At 38.2% G+C, this 20100-nt stretch overlaps 1 protein-coding gene across 2 annotated transcripts; it reads right to left on the reverse strand.

The window, feature by feature from the left end:
• Positions 1-7255: 7255 nt before the first annotated feature.
• LOC133634179 (type-2 ice-structuring protein-like) lies at positions 7256-19576 on the reverse strand. 2 transcript variants are annotated; one of them, XM_062027244.1, is made up of 7 exons: positions 19472-19576; positions 19291-19393; positions 12401-12516; positions 12197-12313; positions 12024-12132; positions 11801-11875; positions 7256-7423 (listed from the first exon to the last, which is right to left on the reverse strand). In XM_062027244.1, exons 2-6 carry the CDS (start codon positions 19343-19345, stop codon positions 11808-11810), a joined length of 465 nt encoding a protein of 154 aa, XP_061883228.1. In that variant the 5' UTR covers positions 19346-19393; positions 19472-19576; the 3' UTR covers positions 7256-7423; positions 11801-11807. The 2 variants fall into 2 exon arrangements, with proteins under 2 accessions (XP_061883228.1, XP_061883227.1); XM_062027243.1 differs by lacking the exon at positions 7256-7423 and adding an exon at positions 10918-11728 and having other exon boundaries at positions 19472-19572.
• Between the last annotated feature and the right edge of the window lie 524 nt (positions 19577-20100).

The raw sequence follows: 20100 nt of genomic DNA on the forward strand, positions 1-20100 counted from the left end.
TTATTTTTTTTCTCAAATTTCGCAGCCATGCACCTTACAGTCATTTAACTTGGTATTTGAAACATGCTAACTGCATGCATGTTTACGTTAGCATGTTAGCATGCTAACATCAAAGTGCTATTTTTTTTTTAGCTAATTTTGCAACGTTTACCATGGAGTCATATAACTTGGTATGTGACACCTATTAACTGCTAGCATGCTAATGTTAGCATGCTAACATTAAAGTGCTAACTTTCTTAGCTAATTATACTCTTTCTTTTCGCTAATTCCCCAGCCATACACCTTAGAGTCATATAACTTGGTATGTGCCACAAGCTAACTCTTAGCATGCTTGCTAATATGCTAACATTAGCGTGCTAACTTTTTGAGCTAGTTTTGCAACCTTTAACACCAGAGCCATATAACTTGGCATGTGACATTTGTTAACTGTTAGCATGCAGACGATAGCATGCTGGCAAGCTAACTTAAGCATGCTAGGTTTTTCATCCAATTTTACACTTTTTTCTCTATTTTCGCAGCCACACATCTCTGAGTCATTTAACTTGGTATGTGAAACATGCTAACGTTTGCACACATGCTAAGTGTTAGCTTTTTCATGTGCGCATGCTAACGTTTCAGGCTAACTCTGTAGCTCATTTTGTACAGTTACACCTAAAACTCGGATTCGCACACTCAGCACCATCTTCAAAGCACGGCGACCCCCAGCCAGAAGTTTTTGGAACAGATAATTATTTATATATGTTATTTCTTAATGTTTTGACTATTTCTTTGATTTTATTTTTTTTCTCGTGATCCGACAACTTTAAAAAATGAGTTTATGAACTTACATTTTTGTACTAATACTATTTTTCACAAATTATTAATACTAATAATACAACCGTAATATAATAATATTACAACTACCATTAAGTTATTTCTTGTACACTATAATTTTAAATGAATGAATAGACTAAAAACAACATTAAAAATGAAGTCCCATGAAATCCTATCGTTTTTCTGTAATATTTGTATTTTACTTAAAACTTTTTCTCCCAATACAACAGCTTTTTTTTTAAATAAAATGAAACGATTGTAAATGCATCAGGGTAGTGACACAGGTTCTACTTGTTTAAATGGGTCTATTTGATTGCTCAGTAGCGCCCCCTCATAAACACGCCAGGCGTGTTTGTGTTACTACAGCGGAGGTGAGTTGTGGAGTTTAATGCACTTTTTTGTTGAGCTATTTAGCCACAATGCTAACGTGACTTACTGTCATTTACAGTGTGTCAATATGAGCCAAAGTGTGCTGACCGGTACATATCCTGTACATATTCAGGTAAATGCTCATTATCTTGACTATATTTGTATATCGGGTGTTGTTGATATGACCGGTTTATGATCCCTGGTGTGTGGATAGAAGCCAAACTGTTGTGACCAGTACATAGTCTGTCCCACAAACCATTAAATTCTCTTTCAACGGAGTCCAGGACATTTTGCTTTAACCAAACGTGTTTTGTTTGTGCTCATGTTTCCTTTTTTTCTTGTAAAATTGCAGGTTCGCGTCGTGTTTTTCATTGTGGCCATAATACTCCGGTAAGAGGTAGCGTGACAAAAAAATAGTAATATTGACAAACCAAACGCGTTTTCTTCTCTGTGTATGTGTATATGTATTCATGTACAAACATATAAATGTTACACCCTTGAGTATGTCATTGTATTATTGCTTTTGTACCGTCAAATAAACAAGTATACAGGTCTGATGCCCTTCATGTTTGGAACAAACGTAGCAAAATACTGTACTGTAATCCCTCATTTATCGCTTTAGTCTTAGTTTACTTAGAATTAATTGCATTTAATCGCACATCGATATACGTTTTCATCGTTAACATAACAAGTGTACCACGGAGAGATCATGTTCAAGTTTTTAAACTGGATTCTGTTATGCTGGAATTCAGAGCTGCAATGTTAAATCGATTAGAAAAAAACCTTTGAACATGCGGACACTGCAATAGAGCGTACATGAGAGCGGTGGTGCATGGGTCGACGATTCCACCAAAAATGTTTCTTATATAATCTAATATAATTTTTACAATATTTAATCACCATTCATTGCATTTTAGTTGTAGTTTACTCAGAATTAATTGTGTTTAATCGAAGATCGATATACGTTTTCATCGTTAACAAGTGTATCACAGAGAGATGACGTTCAAGTTTTTAAACTGGATTCCGTTATGCTGGAATTTAAATCGATTAGAAAAACCTTTAAACATGCGGACACTGCAATAGAGCGTACATGAGAGCGGTGGTGCATGGGTCGACGATTCCACAAAAAATGTGTTTCTTATATAATCTAATATCATTTTTACAATATTTAATCACCATTAATTGAATTTTAGTTGTAGTTTACTCAGAATTAATTGTGTTTAATCGCAGATTGATATACGTTTTCATCGTTAACAAGTCTACCACACAGAGATCACGTTCAAGTTTTTAAACGGGATTCCGTTATGCTGGAATTTAGAGCTGCAACGTTAAATCGATTAAAAAAATTTTTTTTAAACATGCGGACACTGCAATAGAGCGTACATGAGAGCGGTGGTGCATGGGTCGACGATTCCACAAAAAATGTTTCTTATATAATGTAATATAATTTTTACAATATTTAATCACCATTAATTGAATTTTAGTTGTAGTTTACTCAGAATTAATTGTGTTTAATCGCATATTGATATAAGTTTCCATTGTTAACAAGTCTACCATGGAGAGATCATGTTCAAGTTTTTAAACTAGATTCTGTTATGCTGGAATTTAGAGCTGCAACAATTAATTGGATTGGAAAAAACCTTTAAACATGCGGACACTGCAATAGAGCGTACATGAGAGCGGGGGTGCATGGGTCGACGATTCCACAAAAAATGTGTTTCTTATATAATCTAATGTAATTTTTACAATATTTAATCACCCTTAATTGCATTTTAGTTGTAGTTTACTCAGAATTAATTGTGTTAAATCGCAGATCGATATACATCTCCATCGTTAACAAGTGCACCACACAGAGATCACGTTCAAGTTTTTAAACGGGATTCCGTTATGCTGGAATTTAGAGCTGCAACGTTAAATCGATTAGAAAAAAACCTTTAAACATGCGGACACTGCAATAGAGCGTACATGAGAGCGGTGGTGCATGGGTCGACGATTCCACAAAAATTTTTTTCTTATATAATCTAATATAATTTTTACAATATTTAACCACCATTAATTGCATTTTAGTTGTAGTTTACTCAGAATCAATTGTGTTTAATCGAAGATCAATATACGTTTCCATCGTTAACAAGTCTACCACGTCGAGATAATTTTCAAGTTTTTAAAACCATGACTGGACAATTTGTTTATCAACGTGTTTATTAAAAATGGCTATTCATATGTTTTTATTGGCATTTCATACGAGAAATACTGAAGTTTGTTGGCAGGCTCATGGCACTTTTAGTGTGATTCCATGTTTACATCCTGGGCTGTTCTGACTGAGCCTGAAGGTAAAAAGCGTGTGTCAGGTTGAACAATGACTGTGGGAGCTCTTCATCTAAAGAGCAGTGCAATGATTGACTCACTGGGTTATTTATGGCATTAAATCACACAAAGGTCTTCCACTGGCACTGAGAGATGAAGACGCTGACCTTGTCAGCAGCCCGGGCCTTAATAACGGCTGACAGCCTCAAGGAGGAAACAGGGTGACGCTCCCCTCAGTGACCAGCAGAGGCCGCTATGCGTGCTCCATAGGCGTGGTAATGAGCCTGTAATGTAACCCAGGGGTGTCAAACTGGTTTTCATTGAGGGCCACACTGCAGTCACCGCTGCCTTTAGAGGGCCGATTGCAACGGTAAATAATTAATGAATTAGCCTATGAATTTAAATATTTAAAACAAAAACAAAATACTATTTTTTACAGAAAAAAACTGCCAGACTTTTACTGTAAAATACATTGAGTTTTTTTATTATTATTATTTTTACAACATGTTACTGTAAATAATGTTACTGTTTACTTTTATTTTGGCAACTCAGCTGCCATTTTTTTTTTTTTTTACCATAATAAAATGCGGGTACCGTAAAATCATCAACCGTGGATTTTACAGTAAAAAAAACAAAACCAAAAAACTGACAGCTCAGTCGACAGAATTTTACTGTAAAAAAAAAAAAAAAAATGTTTTTTGTTTTTTTTCAACTTACAGTAATATGCTGTAAAAAAAAACAAAAAAAACCTCCTTTAATTTTACAGTAAAATCTATTGGTCATTTTTATGGTGTACAATTTGATGGATAACTTGCTTCAAAATCATAAGTTACGGACCGGTCAACAATTGAAAATTGTCATGGTATTTTTGTTGTTGTTTGTTTTTTGTCATAAACAAATACAATCATGTGTGCTTACGGACTGTATCCCTGCAGACTGTATTGATCTATATTGATATATAATGTATATAGTGTGTTTTTTAGGTTGATTTAATAAATAAAAATGTTTTTTTTTTTACATTTTTATTTATTTATTTTTTTACATTTCTTGTGCGGCCCGGCACCAATCGGTCCACGGCCCGGTGGTTGGGGATAACTGATTTAGATAATCAAAAAAAACAAAAAAAAATACTATTTTTTACAGAAAAAAACTGCCAGACTTTTACTGTAAAATACATTGAGTTTTTTTGAATTATTATTTTTACAACATGTTACTGTAAATAATGTTACTGTTTACTTTTATTTTGGCAACTCAGCTGCCATTTTTTTTTTTTTTTTACCATAATAAAGTGCGGTACCGTAAAATCATCAACCGTGGATTTTACAGTAAAAAAAACAAAACCAAAAAACTGACAGCTCAGTCGACAGAATTTTACTGTAAAAAAAAATAAAAAAATGTTTTTTGTTTTTTTTCAACTTACAGTAATATGCTGTAAAAAAAAACAAAAAAAAACTCCTTTAATTTTACAGTAAAATCTATTGGTCATTTTTATGGTGTACAATTTGATGGATAACTTGCTTCAAAATCATAAGTTACGGACCGGTCAACAATTGAAAATTGTCATGGTATTTTTTTTGTTGTTTGTTTTTTGTCATAAACAAATACAGTCATGTGTGCTTACGGACTGTATCCCTGCAGACTGTATTGATCTATATTGATATATAATGTATATAGTGTGTTTTTTAGGTTGATTTAATAAATAAAAATGTTTTTTTTTTACATTTTTATTTATTTATTTTTTTACATTTCTTGTGCGGCCCGGCACCAATCGGTCCACGGCCCGGTGGTTGGGGACAACTGATTTAGATAATCAAAAAAAAGCAAAAAAAAGACTATTTTTTACAGAAAAAAACTGCCAGACTTTTACTGTAAAATACATTGAGTTTTTTGGAATTATTATTTTTACAACATGTTACTGTAAATAATGTTACTGTTTACTTTTATTTTGGCAACTCAGCTGCCTTTTTTTTTTTTTTTACCATAATAAAATGCGGTACCGTAAAATCATCAACTGTGGATTTTACAGTAAGAAAAACAAAACCAAAAAACTGACAGCTCAGTCGACAGAATTTTACTGTAATAAAATTTAAAAAATGTTTTTTGTTTTTTTTCAACTTACAGTAATATGCTGTAAAAAAAAACAAAAAAAAACTCCTTTAATTTTACAGTAAAATCTATTGGTCATTTTTATGGTGTACAATTTGATGGATAACTTGCTTCAAAATCATAAGTTACGGACCGGTCAACAATTGAAAATTGTCATGGTATTTTTTTTGTTGTTTGTTTTTTGTCATAAACAAATACAGTCATGTGTGCTTACGGACTGTATCCCTGCAGACTGTATTGATCTATATTGATATATAATGTATATAGTGTGTTTTTTAGGTTGATTTAATAAATAAAAATGTTTTTTTTTTACATTTTATTTATTTATTTTTTTACATTTCTTGTGCGGCCCGGCACCAATCGGTCCACGGCCCGGTGGTTGGGGACCACTGATTTAGATAATCTAATATGTGTTGCAATATTGGACAGTATTTTTTTTTTCCCTGTCAAATTTGAAAAAAAAAAAATCTCCCTTTAGTAAGAAAGAGTAAAGAATGAAAATATAAGGTATTTTATTGACACATATTATTTCCAGACTTTAGCAGGCCATATAAAATGACGTGGAGGGCCAGATCTGGCCTGCGGGCCTTGAGTTTGACACTAGTGCTGTAACCTGTAGACCGGGGGTGTCCACAGTGAAACCAGAGGATCATTTGCGGCCCGCGGCACATTCTAAAAATACCACCTTGTGTGGTGTTCGGGTCTGTGGGACCCGTTTTCATTTTTTATTAAAAGAAAAATGATACAATTAATTAATTTTTCAAACTAACTTTGGCTCTTTCTGTGAAGAACATATATCAGAATACATATTTAATGACCACACACCATACACCCCCCCTACACATTTCTAGTACATATAAGATGTTCGGGTCCACTGGAGCCGGGGCTAATAGAAGTGTGGAAATTGATGTTCTCTGAACCATACACACCCACCCACACACACACAGCAGGCCTAGACAGGAGGAGGACAGAGTGTAGGTACACAGAACATCAGAGGGTCAAATGTGCGAGAAAATGAGAGCAGGCAGTGTTGACAAACCATGTCGCAACCTTGTGTGGGAACCGCAGGTGCAGAAACAAAACAAGAATCCCTGTGGGATGCAGAAACTGGCAGAAAAATTTTCCGCGCAACGTTTATATTGTTGTTACTCAGCTGGTGTTTGTGGGTCCATCAGACCCACAAACGCTGGCTGAGTAACAACAATATGAACATTACACAAGGGTGGAAAAAAACCACATTAAAAAAAGTGGAATAAAAGAGCAAACCGGGTCTGGTTGTTAGCCTGAAATTGACATTTTTGTTCATTCAGTTTCATTCCAGACTGTTTGGTTTTTGACATTGCCTGCCTCTCACGGTGCTCTGCTTGTGTGGCTCCTCCAAACGAGCACGTCGTCCTGGAACACATCTACTCCTTCCACGCCGTCAAACATGTGTTGCAGTGTCCGGTGGAAAACTGTCAGGTTCAAACACTGATGACATCTGTTAAACAGACAAAAAAAACAAGGAATCATGCAGAGACGGGCTCAAATTTTGCTCAATGAGGAGAGACGTTTTGGGCTGTACTTTAGTTACAGAAACAACCTACGCTCTAAAGTCCAGCCCACGTGCTCCTCTATTTATTTGGGAGGTCCCTGGTTACATCACTGAGGCTGCTGCTGAAGGAAGGGGGGGGGGGGGGGGGGCGGGGGGGTAATCTCAGCGGCCCCAGTTAGACACAATATATGACTATTCATGAAATACAAATGTGCTGACACTGGTGATATCGCCCTGTCTCTGCTCTGTCTGCGTCACGGTACTCGATGTTCGCCCTTGGCACTCAGCGGGCCGGTTCTGGACACAAACACTGATGTGAGACGATGTCCCTTTGCACAGATAGAAAAGTACAACTGCAGCACAATTGATAATAACTATAGCAACGGCCTTTAAGCATAAGAGTTGTGTGATAACTTACACATAATTATTCTAACAAAAACGTCAGCCGCTGATGGAGAAAACAATGTCTTCCGAAAGGTGTGTTGAACGTGCAAAAATGTACATTTTCCTCGTCCAGTTCAATTTTCTGAAAGTCCTGACGACACTGATTCAAGTCCCTTGGCTAGGTGCACACTCTTGCATCGCCATTTCCAGAATAACGAGATCATTCATTGGTTGCTCTACTCTTATGATCCTCTTGTCAGTGAGTGTGAGACATTCTTTTCTAAGGCCCCTTCTACACTAAACCGGCTAAGGTTATCCAGGCTATATCCCACCTAACCTAACTTCATATGTGAATAATGCTGTTTAATAGACTGTATTTATATTATTCACATGTGAATAATGCTGTATAATATACTTTGTTTATATTATTCACATGTAAATAATGCTGTATAATAGACTGTTTATATTATTCACATGTGAATAATGCTGTATAATAGACTGCATTTATATTATTCACATGTGAATAATGTTGTATAATAGACTGTATTTATATTATTCACATGTGAATAATGCTGTATAATAGACTGTATTTATATTATTCACGTGTGAATAATGCTGTATAATAGACTGTGTTTATATTATATTATTCATATGTGAATAATGCTGTATAATAGACTGTATTTATATTATTCACATGTGAATAATGCTGTATAATAGATTATATTATTCACATCTGAATAATGCTGTATAATAGACTGTTTATATTATTCACATGTGAATAATGCTGTATAATGTATAATAGACTGTAGTTATATTATTCATATGTGAATAATGCTGTATAATTGACTGTAGTTATATTATTCACATGTGAATAATGCTGTATAATAGACTGTAATTATATTATTCACATGTGAATAAAGCTGTATTATAGACTATTTATATTATTCACACGTGAATAATGCTGTATAATAGACTGTGTTTATATTATTCACATGTAAATAATGCTGTATAATAGACTGTGTTTATATTATTCACATGTGAATAATGTTGTATAATAGACTGTGTTTATATTATTCACATGTGAATAATGCTGTATAATTGACTGTAGTTATATTATTCACATGTGAATAATGCTGTATAATAGACTGTAATTATATTATTCACATGTGAATAATGCTGTATAATAGACTGTGTTTATATTATTCACATGTGAATAATGCTGTATAATTGACTGTAGTTATATTATTCACATGTGAATAATGCTGTATAATAGACTGTAATTATATTATTCACATGTGAATAAAGCTGTATAATAGACTATATTATTCACACGTGAATAATGCTGTATAATAGACTGTGTTTATATTATTCACATGTGAATGATGCTGTATAATAGACTGTATTTCTATTATTCACATGTGAATAATGCTGTATAATAGACTATTTTATTCACATGTGAATGATGCTGTATAATAGACTGTATTTCTATTATTCACATGTGAATAATGCTGTATAATAGACTATTTTATTCACATGTGAATGATGCTGTATAATAGACTGTATTTCTATTATTCACATGTGAATAATGCTGTATAATAGACTGTGTTTATATTATTCACATGTAAAAAATATAGTTTATTGTGAGCGAACAGTGGTGCTGAATTTACCCCAGGGATCAATTAAGTACTTTCTCTATTCTTATCCAAAACCGTCGTTCAACATTGCTATGTTGCCGTCTGAGATGTGTTGTATCCCAAATAGCTGCAATCGCGCGTTTCCTTCTCTTATGGTATTCATGTGTGATTTCCACAAGCGTCTGTTATGAAGCTGGCTGTGGAGCGTTCTTTCTGACCTCACTTCCTGTGTGGGCCGCGGTCTTTCTGGCGTCACTTCCTCTCCGAACTCAGTTTGTAAACGATCGATGAGTCCACACAAAGCTAAGAGCCGGAGATTCAAGAAATACACGGCGCACTTACCCGTGTAAAAAAAAATCATTAAATGATGGTTCAGTGTGGCTGAAACGTGGCTTAGGCTAAATAATTGTTTGTTTAAGGAGTTATCCGGCTTAGTGTAGACAGGGCCTAAGTCTCTCTTTTAGTGCTACGGGCATTTTTCTGGCTGAGTGAATCACTGGCTCAGCATTGTACTTTAACTGTATTTTATATTTGTTTGGTAAACACCCTACACCAGAGGTGTCAAAGACGTTTTCACCCAGGGCCACATGGCAGTTATGTTTGGCCCCAGAGGGCCGCTTCTAACAGTGCATACTATTATTACATCATGTTTTAATGCATTGTATTAGTAGATTTTTTTTTTCTTTTCTAAAATGCAAAAAAAATATGGTAAGTTGCAATAATTTTACCTCAAAATTTAGTGTATATTACTGTAAATGGAAAAACAGTATTGCTGTTTTTATGGTAAAAAAAAGGCAGCTCAGTTGCCAGAATTTTACATTGTTTTTTTTACTGTAAATTTAAAAAAATGCAATTTTACACAAAAATTTTGGCACCTGAGCTGCCAGTTTGTTTGGGGTTTTTTTTTTTGTTTACCACAAATCAACAACTGTAGATTTTTCGGTGTATTACTGTAAATGCGGCACCACAGTTTAGTACAGTGGGAAAAAAAAAAGTACTGTTTTTTTTTCATTTAGACAAAAAATGCTGTAAAAACCACAGTAAATTTCACAATTTTACCATGAAATATATTGCAACTTTTACATTGCACACTTTGATGGATAACTTGCTTTGAAATCATTATTATTAGTATTTATTTCTATTTAAAACTGGTTTGGATGTTTGATAATATATTTTTGCATAATTAGACAATATTTAGGTTAACATAATTTGCGATTACATGGAGTACTTTTTTTTTTTTCTCCCAAAATTTAAAGAAAGAATACATTTAGTAAGAAAAGTTACACCACTTTATTGATACATATTATTTCCAGGCTTTCCAGGGCCAAATAAAATGAAGTGGCGGGCAACATCTGGCCCCCGGGCCTTGAGTTTGACACGTGTGCCCTACACCATGAAAAGCACCTGTGCACTTTTTCACTATTTCTAGAGTTGACTGTGGGCTTTGGTCTGTTTTTCTCGTGTGCACCAATAATAGGCTATCTCTCCTCTTCTACAACAACAAACAATGCATCATGTGCGTCACCTTAAATAGTATCTCAAGTGTGTCAAAGTCATTTTTATTGAGGGCCACATCAGAATTATGGCTGTCCTCAGAGGGCCACATGTAACAGTGAATATATGTTACAGTCGTGATCAAAAGTGTACATACACGTGTAAAGAACATCATGTCATGGCTGTCTTGAGTTTCCAATCATTTCCACAACTCTTATTTTTTTTGTGATGTAGTGATTGGAGCACATACTTGTTGGTCACAAAAAAACATTCATGAAGTTTGGTTATTTTATGAATTTATTATGGGTCTACTGAAAATGTGAGCAAATGTGCTGGGTCAAAAGTATACATACAGCAATGTTAATATTTGCTTACATGTCCCTTGGCAAGTTTCACGGCAATAAGATGTTTTGGTAGCCATCCACAAGCTTATGCTTGCATTTTTGACCACTCGTCTTGACAAAATTGATGCAGTTCAGCTAAATGTGTTGGTTTTCTGACATGGACTTGTTTCTTCAGCATTGTCCACATGTTTTAAGTCAGGACTTTGGGAAGGTCATTCTGAAACCTTCATTCTAGCCTGATTTAGCCATTCCTTTACCACTTTTGACGTGGGTTTTGGGTCATTGTCCTGTTGGAACACCCAACTGCGCCCAAGACCCAACCTCCGGGCTGATGATTTTAGCTTGTCCTGAAGAATTTGGAGGTAATCCTCCTTTTTCATTGTCCCATTTACTCTCTGTAAAGCACCAGTTCCATTGGCAGCAAAACAGGCCCAGAGAATAATACTACCACCACCATGCTTGACGGTAGGAATGGTGTTCCTTGGGTTAAAGGCCTCAACTTTTCTCCTCCAAACATATTGCTGGGTATTGTGGCCAAACAGCCCAATTTTTGTTTCATCTGACCACAGAACTTTCCTACAGAAGGTCTTATCTCTGTCCAAAAATTGAGCTGTTTGGCCACAATACCACAATACTTTACAAGTGTATGTAAACTTTTGACCACGACTGTATGAAAGGATGTCTGCGTTATGTTCTTCAGATATCTATCCATCCATAGTCTTCTGCTTGTATGGATCCAGGTCAGCCTATCATTGCATGGTAAATAAGAAAGTTTGAATATGCACAAGACTGCAACAAAACAGTGTCACCGTACATACCTGCAGTCTAAAGAGACTTTGCACACACATATGGCAGTAGTGTGTCACAGGCGGTGTCATCCCAGCATTTGCCGACTGTTGGCAAAAAGAAAATGTTATCTCTTTTTAACAAATGTAGTGACTGAGATTGGCCGGCAGTTGTTGACGTAAGATTTACATGAAGAAGCATGTATAAATGAAGTATTTTCAAAGCTTAAATCAGTCATGAAATACTGTGATGTACTTTGAGTGTTGGTCTTCAGACAGCACTCTTGTTGTGTGTTGTCTGGTTTTTGTGGACACCAGAATGTTCCGGACACGCCTGTACCATCGATCCAAAACCAGCTTCCAGGCTGTACAAGTGGTGAATCATGTTAGCCTCAAAACACACCAAAGAAATGTAGGCAAATGTATTACTGTTTGGCAATCTGAGCCTCCAATCCATGCTTCTGACTGAGTCAAGGTCTGAAGGAAGTTATGCTCGTCACCGTGGTGTATCGATGCAAGGTTCCCACCCATGGTCTGGCAATGTGTCTGCAGTGGGTAGAGCCAGAGAGACACGTCTCTTACACACCAAACCAACTGAGCAGCTGTCTAAAAGCATGAAATAATGATACCCACCTCAGCATTAACCCAGTTCTTGGTGGAGGATTGAAAGTAGAAACATCGGTTGTTGTGTTGGTGCCAGTCGGGTGGACACTTTGACGCTTGAGTATCAGTATGGCTGGCAGCTGCATCTAGAGTGGACAAACAAGAACCAGTGACTGTCAACGCTTGTCTGTTTCTGTGTGTCAATCCTGTAGAAGCACATTTAGGCTGCATTCACACTAGCTAACAACTATTTTGATAGTCGACTAGTCATCGACTATCTTAACGATTAGTCGACTAGTCAGATTATAAAACGTACACATATTTAATGTCTCAAATTTTTTTATCGACTTTAAAATGCAGCTTAAGTTATTTAAAGCATATGCTTACAAACAACAAAGATGTCTAATCCATTCATGAGTATTGATTTATACTATAACTGTGTTGCTCATTCAGTGTTACAAAACTTAAAATGTTGTCCGGTTAAAGCCCCATTTAAGAATGTTCAAAAGCGGTAGTGTTTTGCCAGAAGGAAGACCGCATTTCCATTGATGACCAGTGCATAGCGTCGTAAGTCGACAGAAACTACTGTCCAGGTATATACAAACTGACACGATAATACCACAATGATTCAGTATGACTCTGTATGTCTCCAATCTCTGTATAACCAAAGCAAGAGTTGTGTCCGTGTGCTTGGATGTAGGTCGGATCCGTTTTCGGTGGGGGTTGGTCTCCGCCAGGTCTGCGCTTTGTCACCTATCCTGTTTGGGATTTTCATGGACAGGATTTCTAGGCAGAGTCGTGACCATGGCGGAGAGGGTATACGTCTCTGGGGGGCTAATGCAGATAATGTGGTCCTGATGGCACCATCGGTGTGTGACCTTCAACTCTCACTGGATCGGTTCGCAGCGGCTGGAATGAGGATCAGCATCTCCAAATATGAGTTCTCAGCCGGAAACCGACGGTTTGTACAGTCCAGGTAGAGAACGAGACTCTGTCCCAGGTGGAGGAGTTTAAGTTCACGAGTGAGGGAAAGATGGGGAAGGAAATCAGCGGGAGAATCGGAGCAGCTGAGGCGGTATTGCAGTCTCTCTGCCGCACTGTTGTGACGAAACGAGAGCAGAGCCAGAAGGCAAAGCTCTCGGTCTACCGAGCTATCTACATTCCTACTCTCACCTACGGTCATGAAGTGTGGGTCATGACCGAAAGAATAAGATTGCAGATACAATTGGCTGAAATGACAGAAGGGTGGCTGGCATCTCCCTTAGAGATAGGGTGAGAAGTTCAGTCACCCGAGAGAGACTCGGAGTAGAGCCGCTGCTCCTTCGCTTGGAAAGGAGCCAGCTTAGGTGGTTCGGGCATCTCCTGCGGATGCCTCCCTAGGGAGGTCCTCATTGCATGTCCTACTGGGAGGAGACCCCGGGGCAGACCAAAGACCAGATGGGGGGATTACGTCTCTCTGGCCTGGGAACGCTTCGGGATTCCCCAGGAGGAAGTTGCTAATGTTGCTCTGGAGAGGGAAGTCTGGGGGTCTTTGCTGGAGCTGCTGTCCCCGCGACCCGATTCCGGATAAGCGGTTGAAGATGGATTATCATTTAGATTTTAGCATTGAAAGGTACTTTCTACTAAAGCAGGAACAGAACCAAGGCCCCATCGGTCTGACATCCCTCTTTGTCTTTGCGCTCACGCCAGCAAGTGAAAGACGGGCAAATGTTGATCCTTGACTGTCCTTTCATCCCAGTAGACTGCCTTTGACCTTTTTTGTTGTAGTTTCGCAGCTTTTGCCGTAATAGCACTAATTGCACCTAGGCATTTGCATCGACTTCCATCTTTTTAACGAATGGGGAGAGGGGGTGGTCGGTACGCCGTGAAGCAAGTCAGCACATATATCGTTTTTTGTGTGACAGGGTTCCTACCCCCCTCCTCAAAGTTGCTGAGTGCCAGTAAAAGCCACGCAGACCCCATTCGGGCCATGACAGAGGTGGCATTTAACTAGTTCAGGGGTCGGCAACCCGCGGCTCTAGCGGCTCTTTAGCGCCGCCCTAGTGGCTCTCAGGAGCTTTTTTAAAAATGTATGAAAAATGGAAAAAAGATGAGGAAAAAAAAAAGTTTTTGTTTTAATATGGTTTCCGTAGGAGGACAAACATGACGCAAACCTCCCTAATTGTTATAAATCACACTGTTCATATTAAACGTGCTTCACTGATTCGAGTATTTGGCGAGCGCCGTTTTGTCCTACTAATTTTGGCGGTCCTTGAACTCACCGTATAGTTTGTTTACAAGTATAACTTTCTCCGACTTTCTAGGACGGGTTTTATGCCACTTCTTTTTCTGTCTCATTCTGTCCACCAAACTTTTAACGTTGTGCGTGAAGGCACAAAGGTGAGTTTTGTTGATGTTATTGACTTGTGTGGAGTGCTAATCAGACATATTTGGTCAGTGCATGACGCAAGCTAATCGATGCTAACATGCTATTTAGGCTAGCTATATGTACATATTGCAGCATTATGCCTCATTTGTAGCTATATTTGAGCTCATTTAGTTTCTTTTAAGTCATCTTAATTCAATTTATATCTCATGACACACTATTTGTATGTAATATGGCTTTTAATTTTTTGCGGCTCCAGACAGATTTGTTTTTGTATTTTTGGTCCAATATGGCTCTTTCAACATTTTGGGTTGCCGACCCCTGAACTAGTTGTAAGTCCATGTATCATCCCAAAAGTTCTGAATATACTTGATGAAGGTTGAAAAGTTCCTTAGTGCTGCTTCAAAAGAAAAGAAAGCCAAAGTCTAAAAAAACCAAAAACAATTAACCTTGTTTAGCAGAAAATAGAAGCAATAAAAAACAAACAACAAAACACCAAATTGAACGTCCTTAAAAAGCTGCACACTGATATATTGACTATTAAAAAACTCCTGGCAGTTTTTGCACTCTAATAGACTCAATGTATACATGTCTTCAATTTTTTATCCTTATAGCCAAACCTGTGTGATTATTTCTGTACCTGACGGTTTGGGCTACAACTGTGGCCTTCCTATATTGCTGTGACGTGTCTGGTCAGCTGATATAAACAGTTCTAGGCCCTGTCTTTCTGCTTGTAGTAGCAGGCTGACAACGCCATCCGCAGTCCCACCTCTTCAGGACTGTGTCCCAGGTGTGGAAAAGTTGGTACGCCCCCTCGTCCCGGTTCACAGTCTGGGCGGGGCGTCTCCGGATCTCCGTGGCTTCACTGATCCAACGGTGTTTATTTGTTGCCGATCACATGTGCGTTGTCCCAATCCATGAGGTGGTTCTTCCTCTTGCAGCGGTCTGGTATGGCAGACTTCAGCTGTTCGTGTTCTGCTCGTTGTCTGGTGGCTCGTGTGCACGTACTCGGTGTTTCCTTTTTGCATTCTTTTCTGTGCTCTTTCTCCCTGATGTTAAAGGCTTTGCCAGTTTCTCCCAGATATGATTTGTTGCACGACAAACAAGGTATCTCATATATTACATTGCATTTGTGTTCTTGGTCTACAAACCCCGTTTCCATATGAGTTGGGAAATTGTGTTAGATGTAAATATAAACGGAATACAATGATTTGCAAATCATTTTCAAGCCATATTCAGTTGAATATGCTACAAAGACAACATATTTGATGTTCAAACTCATAAACAGGTTTTTTTTTTGCAAATAATCATTAACTTTAGAATTTGATGCCAGCAACACGTGACAAAGAAGTTGGGAAAGGTGGCAATAAATACTGATAAAGTTGAGGAATGCTCATCAAACACTTATTTGGAACATCCCACAGGTGTGCAGGCAAATTGGGAACAGGTGGGTGCCATGATTGGGTATAAAAGTAGATTCCTCAGTCATTCACAAACAAGGACGGGGCGAGGGTCACCACTTTGTCAACAAATGCGTGAGCAAATTGTTGAACAGTTTAAGAAAAACCTTTCTCAACCAGCTATTGCAAGGAATTTAGGGATTTCACCATCTACGCTCCGTAATATCATCAAAGGGTTCAGAGTATCTGGAGAAATCACTGCACGTAAGCAGCTAAGCCCGTGACCTTCCATCCCTCAGGCTGTACTGCATCAACAAGCGACATCAGTGTGTAAAGGATATCACCACATGGGCTCAGGAACACTTCAGAAACCCACTGTCAGTAACTACAGTTGGTCGCTACATCTGTAAGTGCAAGTTAAAACTCTCCTATGCAAGGCGAAAACCGTTTATCAACAACACCCAGAAACGCCGTCGGCTTCGCTGGGCCTGAGCTCATCTAAGATGGACTGATACAAAGTGGAAAAGTGTTCTGTGGTCTGACGAGTCCACATTTCAAATTGTTTTGGGAAACTGTGGACGTCGTGTCCTCCGGACCAAAGAGGAAAAGAACCATCCGGATTGTTATAGGCGCAAAGTTGAAAAGCCAGCATCTGTGATGGTATGGGAGTGTATTAGTGCCCAAGACATGGGTAACTTACACATCTGTGAAGGCACCATTAATGCTGAAAGGTACATACAGGTTTTGGTGCAACATATGTTGCCATCCAAGCAACGTTATCATGGACGCCCCTGCTTATTTCAGCAAGACAATGCCAAGCCACGTGTTACATCAACGTGGCTTCATAGTAAAAGAGTGTGGGTACTAGACTGGCCTGCCTGTAGTCCAGACCTGTCTCCCATTGAAAATGTGTGGCGCATTATGAAGCCTAAAATAGCACAAGGGAGACCCCCGGACTGTTGAACAACTTAAGCTGTACATCAAGCAAGAATGGGAAAGAATTCCACCTGAGAAGCTTCAAAAATGTGTCTCCTCAGTTCCCAAACCTTTACTGAGTGTTGTTAAAAGGAAAGGCCATGTAACACAGTGGTGAACATGCCCTTTCCCAACTACTTTGGCACGTGTTGCAGCCATGAAATTCTAAGTTAATTATTATTTGCAAAAAAAAAAAAAGTTTATGAGTTTGAACATCAAATATGTTGTCTTTGTAGTGCATTCAGTTGAATATGACTTGAAAATGATTTGCAAATCATTGTATTCCGTTTATATTTACATCTAACACAATTTCCCGACTCATATGGAAACGGGGTTTGTAATTTGTGCTTAGGGTGAACTAACAACTGTTGTAGTTTGAGGTGAGGTTTGACCGGAGTAATGAGGTTGTGCTTGTTCATGGCCCGCTGTACCCTCTCTGTGACCCTCTTGACGTATGGAAGTATGACCACGACCTTGTTTTGTTTCTCATTAATTCTGTTTGTTTTTTGTTTCCTCTTGAGTATGTTTTGTTTAGCTTGTTGCCGCACTGTATCTATACAGGAAGACAATAAAACATTTTTTTTAAAAACATTAAAACAAGATTTCACGGTAAAAAAAGACCCAAAACTGTCAGCTCTGTTGCTTGAATTTTACCGCTAAAAACAGTGGTATGGTTTCTCCATTCCATTCCATTTATTAAATTGTTTTATATGCTGTAAAAAAAACCATACTGCTTTTACTGTAAAATTCTGGTGACTGAGCTGCCAGTTTTTAAAGTAAAATTGAAATACTTTTTTTTGCAGCTTATGTAAAAAAAAAGATATTGTTAATGTATGTGGTATGTGGTCAAACGTTTACATACACTTGAAACAAAAATTGAGCGGTTTGGCAACAATACCCAGCAATATGTTTGGAGGAGAAAAGGTGAGACCTTTAATCCCAGGAACACCAAGCCTAATGTTTAAGTCAGGACTTTGGGAAGGCCATTCTAAAACCTTAATTGTAGCCTGATTTAGCCATTCCTTTAGCACCTTTGACGTGTGTTTGGGGGTCATTGTCCTGTTGGAACACCCAACTGCGCCCAAGACTCAACCATCTGACCACAGAAGGTCTTATCTTTGTCCATGTGATGTCCGATGAAACAAAAATGGAGCTGTTTGGCCACAATACCCAGCAATATGTTTGGAGGAGAAAAGTTGAGGCCTTTAATCCCAGGAACACCAAACCTACCGTCAAGCATGGTGGTGGTAGTATTATGCTCTGGGCCTGTTTTGCTGCCAATGGAACTGGTGCTTTACAGAGAGTAAATAGGACAATGAAAAAGGAGGATTACCTCCAAATTCTTCAGGACAACCTAAAATCATCAGCCCGGAGGTTGGGTCTTAGGCGCAGTTGGGTGTTCCAACAGGACAATGACCCCAAACACACGTCAAAAGTGGTAAAGGAATGGCTAAATCAGGCTAGAATGAAGGTTTTAGAATGGCCTTCCCAAAGTCCTGACTTAAACGTGTGGACAATGCTGAAGAAACAAGTCCATGTCAGAAAACCAACACATTTAGCTGAACTGCAACAATTTTGTCAAGAGGAGTGGTCAAAAACTCAAGCAGAAGCTTGTGGATGGCTACCAAAAGCGCCTTATTGCAGTGAAACTTGCCAAGGGACATGTAAGCAAATATTAACATTGCTGTATGTATACTTTTGACCCAGCACATTTGCTCACATTTTCAGTTGACCCATAATAAATTCATAAAAGAAGCAAACTTCATGAATGTTTTTTTGTGACCAACAAGTATGTGCTCCAATCACTACATCACAAAAAAATAAGAGTTGTGGAAATGATTGGAAACTCAAGACAGCCATGACATTATGTTCTTTACAAGTGTATGTACACTTTTGACCACTAGTGTATGTATATGTATATTCATATATTACTCATTGCGATGTGGCCCTCAATAAAAAAACAGTTTGAAACCCCTGATTTAAACACTGCTCTAAATTCCCGTACAGGCAGATCAAGACCCAACCATGAAGCGGCCTGTCCCAGTGTTCCAAGGATCGCGTTCACGTCGGACCGGACCAACCGTACTACCAGAGCAAAGGCATCAGAGTTCTTTTCAGTCGAAGCAAACGTCATGAGTTTGACATTCTGCGCATGCAGCGAGTGGTCGTTTGGTGCTCACCGTCAGCTGTAGCCAGTGCCACCATTGCACAAAGAACTAAAGTCACAGTCAGCATCTTAGCCAGGAAGATGGTGCAGAAGTTGAAGACGACGGACTGAGAAACCTTGGAAGTCGCACAAAAGAGCTGCTGAGTCATCACAATCTGCATGAGAGAGAAGGCAAAAAGCATGTGAGTACAAACCTGCAGGTGAGAGCTCCTTCTTGCTTCTGTGTAGAGATCATGAACAAGAGCTGCTCTTATATACTGTCAGTCAACCTTCAAAAGCTGCCCGTTTACTTATTGCAGGGTTTTCTTTCAACTAGACTTTGGGCTCCATCAACAAACCAAAGTGCATCACACTATTTATTATTCTATCCAAATAATGAATCACACTCTTGAACAAACATGAGATAGACCGTAAATGTTTGTGTAAACAACACAAAGTACTGAGGATCACACTTGAGTGACTTTAAAGAGGGGGTGTCCAAAGTCCAGCCCGCAGAAAAAAGATTTAGCAGCCCAACGCGTGTCCGAAAGATACTTTTACAAAAAAACATACAAAGGACTCTCACACTATTATGTTAGATCCACTATGGACTGGACTCTCACACTATTATGTTAGATCCACTATGGACTGGACTCTCACACTATTATGTTAGATCCACTATGGACTGGACTCTCACACTATTATGTTAGATCCACTATGGACTGGACTCTCACACTATTATGTTAGATCCACTATGGACTGGACTCTCACACTATTATGTTAGATCCACTATGGACTGGACTCTCACACTATTATGTTAGATCAGGGGTCACCAACCTTTTTG

This window comes from Entelurus aequoreus, linkage group LG18, assembly GCF_033978785.1.
Source record: "Entelurus aequoreus isolate RoL-2023_Sb linkage group LG18, RoL_Eaeq_v1.1, whole genome shotgun sequence".
Taxonomy (NCBI): domain Eukaryota; kingdom Metazoa; phylum Chordata; class Actinopteri; order Syngnathiformes; family Syngnathidae; genus Entelurus; species Entelurus aequoreus.

Coding starts and splice junctions, on each gene's coding strand:
- LOC133634179 (XM_062027244.1), bottom strand. CDS start 19,345: ATGCTGACTGTGACTTTAGTTCTTTGTGCAATGGTGGCACTGGCTACA. Junction 12,517..19,290: donor GGCACTGGCTACAGCTGACG/GTGAGCACCAAA, acceptor TGTCCACTCTAG/ATGCAGCTGCCAGCCATACT. Junction 12,314..12,400: donor AGAACTGGGTTAATGCTGAG/GTGGGTATCATT, acceptor TACCCACTGCAG/ACACATTGCCAGACCATGGG.